This window comes from Carex rostrata, chromosome 18, assembly GCF_964058835.1.
Source record: "Carex rostrata chromosome 18, lpCarRost1.2, whole genome shotgun sequence".
Taxonomy (NCBI): domain Eukaryota; kingdom Viridiplantae; phylum Streptophyta; class Magnoliopsida; order Poales; family Cyperaceae; genus Carex; species Carex rostrata.
Genome location: NC_135935.1, coordinates 3,332,212 through 3,337,711, shown reverse-complemented (window position 1 = coordinate 3,337,711; position 5,500 = coordinate 3,332,212). Strand labels below are relative to the sequence as shown.

The 5,500-nt window shown below is 32.5% G+C and overlaps 1 protein-coding gene across 5 annotated transcripts; it reads right to left on the bottom strand.

Annotated features, from left to right (window-relative positions):
* Positions 1-1,039: 1,039 nt before the first annotated feature.
* Positions 1,040-3,854, bottom strand: LOC144569190 (4/1 protein short form protein). Of its 5 annotated transcripts, none has more exons than XM_078319410.1 (9): positions 3,798-3,854; positions 3,607-3,736; positions 3,127-3,232; positions 2,967-3,022; positions 2,782-2,859; positions 2,634-2,707; positions 2,127-2,260; positions 1,681-1,776; positions 1,040-1,393 (listed from the first exon to the last, which is right to left on the bottom strand). In XM_078319410.1, the coding sequence occupies exons 2-9, from the start codon at positions 3,622-3,624 to the stop codon at positions 1,242-1,244; spliced, it is 714 nt and encodes a 237-aa protein (XP_078175536.1). In that variant the 5' UTR covers positions 3,625-3,736; positions 3,798-3,854; the 3' UTR covers positions 1,040-1,241. The 5 variants fall into 5 exon arrangements, with proteins under 5 accessions (XP_078175536.1, XP_078175535.1, XP_078175534.1 ...); XM_078319409.1 differs by having other exon boundaries at positions 3,656-3,736; positions 3,798-3,816; XM_078319408.1 differs by lacking the exon at positions 3,798-3,854 and having other exon boundaries at positions 3,656-3,782.
* Between the last annotated feature and the right edge of the window lie 1,646 nt (positions 3,855-5,500).

Genomic DNA, 5,500 nt, shown 5'->3' with positions numbered 1-5,500 from the left:
TATTTATACCTATGTGGTCAACTATTTTTGTTAGAGAAAAGTTAATGCAGGGACGATTAGGGAAATGTGATGCGGAGATGCGGGGCCCACGATTGGGGATAAATACTTACAAGTATAGGTATAAATACTTGTATGATGCAGTATAAATACTTGCACAGTGAGGTATAAATACTTGTGTGACGATGAATCCGAAAGTACGTCATCATGGATCTCATTTGAAAGATAAAATTGCGTAGAATATATTCGTGGTTTTAGATTCGCAAAATTCCTCATAGAACGTGAGAAATGTGGAAGATATTGAAAAAAAGAAAAAAAAAACTCACCTCTAAAAATGTGTATGATTCTTCTCCCCATGTAGTTTGAGTGGTCCCTCCATATAGTTATATCAAGTTAGACATGCAAGTATTAATATCTTAATTTGCAAGTATTAATTTATTATCTTCCAAGTATTTATACTAGTGTTTTGAATAAATTAGTTAGTTAAGTTAGTTTATGGGAAGTTAAAATCTGTTTAAGAGATGGGGGTACAATGGGGGTACTGGAGTGTGGGGATTGAAATAATTATTCAAAAAAAAAATCAGAGATCTGCCTCCGTTATTATACTTCTTCAGAAAAAAAAAAAAAAAATTTAAAAATGTTTGCTTAAAATTTTGCCCCCCTCCGAATTCCTGACCGGTACTCAAAATTTTAATATGTTTGAACATTTTGGAGTGCATAAAATTGAAAAATCGTTGGTCTATCACTTCGGCCTTGCTGTGGTCTCAGTTTTAAATGCTTGAGACTGTTAGCTTTCTGAATCATGGTGCTTTTGGTTAAGTTTGCAATTAGCATTTTTTTTCCTTATAAGTAAACTGTAATAATTTTTCATAATAATATTTAAAAAATGAAGTGGACGTTGTAGTGTTTAATAATTAACTTGAGTTATAAAACAATCAAATTTAAGTATTTAACCTCCCGAAACACTCTTATTTTAAACCCAGCATGCATTATGGTTGCCACACCAGAAATTCAGCAAATGCGATGGTGGCAATCTAGCCTATTGTGTCAAAACATTATGCATTACTATCAGCTTTTGTCAAGCTCAACTGCCAAAGTAAACCGTAATAGTAGTACTTAGACCGTGGTTTAGTAGTACACGGAATGCACTTTTCCTCTCGCTTCACAGAATTAATATCGTACTGAAACTGAAAACTAATTCAGAAAAACTCATCTAGAAAATGTTTTCTTTTTGTTGCTCTCCTTCAAGCACTGTCGAATTCAGAAACAAGTAACTTCCTCTTGAGGGACTCGTTCTCCTTCCTCAATTTCATTACCTTTTGCTTCAATGCATCCACATGATGTAAGGAAAGTGATTCCCTCTGTAGCTCTGCTTGTTTGTTTCTCATGATTTTCACTGCACAGGGATATAAAAAGCTTTATAATTTCTCCGGTAATGTACATAATAATATACAAGTCTTGATAGGATGTTAAGAATATTCAAAAAAAAAAAAGTGTGAGCTGTTGATGCAGAGTTATGACTGGCAGCATAACAATGTTTGAGCATATCATGGCAAGTATTCTGTGATTAGAGGTTCAATTTTGGCTTTTGGAAGATGATATATGAATCTTTACAACAAAAAAATAGAATAATATTAAGATAATTGGAGGTGCATATAAAAACAGTAGCCACCAAAAACTCACGCTCATTTTCTGCACTTTGGAGCTTCTTTTCGAGATCCTTTTTTTCTTCCTGCTCAATCATAACCAAACCCCTTAGCTCTTCCATCTGGTTTTGATCTGATGAATATTACAACACAGGATAAAATAATTAATAAGAAATAGATCGAACTGTAGTAAGTATACTATCTCTTGTGGTTGGGTTCACATCAGCAATCTGACCAAAGTAAATTCTTTTAGGTTTTATTTAATCTCCATAGCTTTTATTTTAGGGTGCTTAAATTGCGAAACTGGGACTAAATTGGATTAAACTGGAGGACAATAAGGATTAATTGAAGCTTTACAGCATTTGCAAATTGCAGTGCTGGCACAGTGCCAAACGACCATACTTGGTACCCCTTACTATATTACCATCTGAATTCTGAAAAATAAACCATAAAATTTTGTTAAAGTGGACATGAGAAGCTTACATTGTGCATCCACCTCAGCAGTGACCTGAACCAACTTGCTATTTAGGATCCCGATATGAGCCCCATGGGAGACCAATTCCAGCTGAAGTTGCTTTATAATACCTTCATTCGAAGCTCTTTCACAATGGAAGGAACTTGTCCCATAAAAGAAATTGAAAACAAGAAATTATAACAATGATGTTCAAGATAACAATAAAGTCTGTCCCTACAAAATTTAATGTATACCTACAAGCGTAGAATAAACACCCTGCATACTGCATACTGCATACAGCATACTTCTACAACAAATGAAATGTACAGGTATATGTACAAAGACAAAAGTGTTCAGTAGAACCCTTTAATCGATAATTTGGTTGGCTTTTGAAAAATCAGGGGAGGATGGACGGCCGTAATATTACCATGATTTAAACAGAAACATAAGATATTTCTCCATTTGGACATAAAACGATCATTTGTCAAGTTACTCCAGGTCATCAGTTGTAAACTCTGTAAAGTAGATACAGTTACCTTAGTTGCTTGTCTAATTCAACTAGCTTAGAATCATTCTCTTGTTGTAGCGCCTCTATTTTTCTTTTGTGCTCCTGCTCTATACAAATAATGTAATCAGCTATGATTTGTTTTTTATATGTCAGATATTTCAATGAAGAAATTTCACCTCTTCTAAGGCAAGAAAGTTGTTATTTGCCTTCTCCAGTTCTTCCTTCATCCTACGGTACTCAGTATAATATTTCATCTGCAAATTCAGAAATAATATTTACATGTTTCGAATATTAAGCTTACCATAGCTCAAAATTCACATAATTTGGATAAATTTTTCTATGAATGAGCTAAAATAGTTACCTGATTAGTAAATTTAAACAAGGTCTCAGTGTATGCCCTTTTCAATCGGTCATTTTCTGCAAAATAAAATATATAGTTAACCCCAACTTGCTGTTTACAATATTGAAACCAATTGAAAAAACTCTAATCATTTAATTTTGTAAATATTACATTTTGCTACCTAGTTTAAGGTCATTACAGGCGGTATTGAGTGCCTCTGATCTCATCCTTTCAGAACTACACTTCAACTTTAATGTTTGTATTTCTACAAGTGCATCTTTGTATCCCTGATACAGCATGGTAACTCTAGTTAGAATATTTGAAACAAATGCTTCGCAATTCATCATTTGTCATACAGAGATAATTAGGCTTCCATGATATGTTATGGAAAAAAATTATCGGAAGGAGCTCGGCTTAAGAGAAGCATTATACTAATGATGTTGGTAGTTTACTCCTTTTTTCTCTCTCTTTTTAAAAAAAATAATCTAGATCTGATTACAAAATATCCTCCGAAAGCTATCATCCTTTCCCAACTGGAAAATTACGAAATATAAAAGGTCTTTTAAAATAATAAGCCATAACTCTCTCTAATTAGAAAGCAATGACTCAGCTGTTTAACTCGAAACTAAAAAAAAAAAAAAGTTCACATATCCTCGCGCACCAGAACACGCACACGCATACACAGAGCACACTTGAAAAGAAACACAAACTTGATAGATCTGATCGAAGTTCCTGAGTAGAGATTCCATTTCTTGATCGTTTATCGCAGTTACCCCTTCGTTCATCTCCATCTCACAACTCACTCTCTCTCTCTCTCTCTCTCTCTCTCTGTGTTCTTTTTTTTTTTTGAACGCTCTCTCTCTTTCTCTCTCTCTTCTGTGTTTTGAAAAATGTTCGACCGATTCTTTGATTATCGCCGCGAACAAAATGCAATAAACATCTCAGAAATTTTCAAATTTACCCTTATATAGAAATTTGTTATTCAAAACAGGGTTTCTTACTTGTTGGAAAAGAAAAGGATACCCGGGCTTCTTGAATAATGATGTACAACCAGAAGGCCCAACATAATATTAAGTATTAACAATTGAAATCAGAAAATAAGGAAATGGGCTTACGATATTTTACTATTTTTTATTTATTAGATAAATAAAATATACAAAATAACTGTTTTTCTATAAGATTTTGAACCATTAAAAAAAAGTGACTTTGTACCTATCTAAAAAAAATAGTAAATTTCTTAAAAAATATATAAAGTTTGATCTTCATGCACATTTTAATATGCCAATTAAGAAATGATGAATTGCATATTAATTTGCATATTAATTTTTAATATGCAAATTAAGAAATGATGAATTGCATTTTAATAAAGTTTGATCAGATGACTGTTTTGAAGATCGATATTTTGAAAATAGCGATATTTTTGTGTTCCAGTTATGTCTCACATTTTTGTATTTAGTGCTTGAAGATGACGGTTAAAATGACTGTTTTACTAATTGTGTTTGTTGCAAATTAAGAATTAGGTTAATCCACTTAGTTCATTGAATTGGTTGATTTATTAATTAATTGAATATGCAAGAAAATAAATTAATTTTCTATTAAGTTGTATTCGTCTTTGGATGATGACAGTGATGGAGATTTAGGAGTATTTATGTGTGGTGCAATCTTTAAATATAGATTATTATAGAGGTTTAAACAACACTTGGTTTCAACTATTAATCATAGCCAGTTTTTGAAACTGTGCAGCGTTGTGCACAGATGTAGTATGATGACGAGACATACATGAAACAATTATCAGGATACGGCAATGGTCGGAGCATCTGTGAAGGGAACGACAAAGGTCGCATGTGACAATGGATTTTGTCCCTCAGTGTATTCATTGCAGTGTTGTTTTCATTGTAATTGTAATTGTAATTAACCAATTATAAGTACTGTGTTAGATTTTCATAATTTTTTCAAAGTTCTGATACTGGTAAGGTAAAACTTACAGTGTGGCGTTGTACAGGCTTGTATATTTTTTAATACAAAGTTAGTGATCTATTTGCTCACTTTCGAAAAATTGAATACGGTCATCACAAAGAAGACATATGCAGTTTATAGAAATAGTTTTATTTTTCAATCATTAGGTTTTAAGGCTTTACTTTGTCTATTTTTTCTAGCTCAATTTGATTTTTACTTCCTCAAAATGTTGTGTCAGGCTATGCTTGCTGGTATTATTGACACCAACTTCATTTGGTTTTTTTGTTATCTTAGATAGCCTTAATTCTATTTTCATGAAATCAAGAACTAAGATTTAATTCTCCATTGTATTCGATCTGTACGGACATGTACCAACTCTAAAAGTACACAATTTTCATTGTGTGTTCACATAACTATTGTATTTGTTGCAGGGGTTAATGGTAAACATGATAAACCTGTCATAAAAATAGATCAGTAATATTTGAGCCGAAATTTTTAAATATACCATAATTTCAAAAATAATAAACCAAAATGCCACGGTTTTGTCAAAATTCAAAAAATGTCACATCTAGGCAAAGCAGGCCGCTTCTAGGGGATGC

Excerpts from the sequence above, each read along its gene's own strand:
- LOC144569190 (XM_078319409.1), bottom strand. The coding sequence starts at position 3,736 with ATGGAGATGAACGAAGGGGTAACTGCGATAAACGATCAAGAAATGGAA. Across the intron at positions 3,023-3,126 it reads CTGTAATGACCTTAAACTAG|AAAATGACCGATTGAAAAGG; the intron begins GTAGCAAAATGT and ends TTTATTTTGCAG. Across the intron at positions 2,860-2,966 it reads TGTTTAAATTTACTAATCAG|ATGAAATATTATACTGAGTA; the intron begins GTAACTATTTTA and ends CTGAATTTGCAG.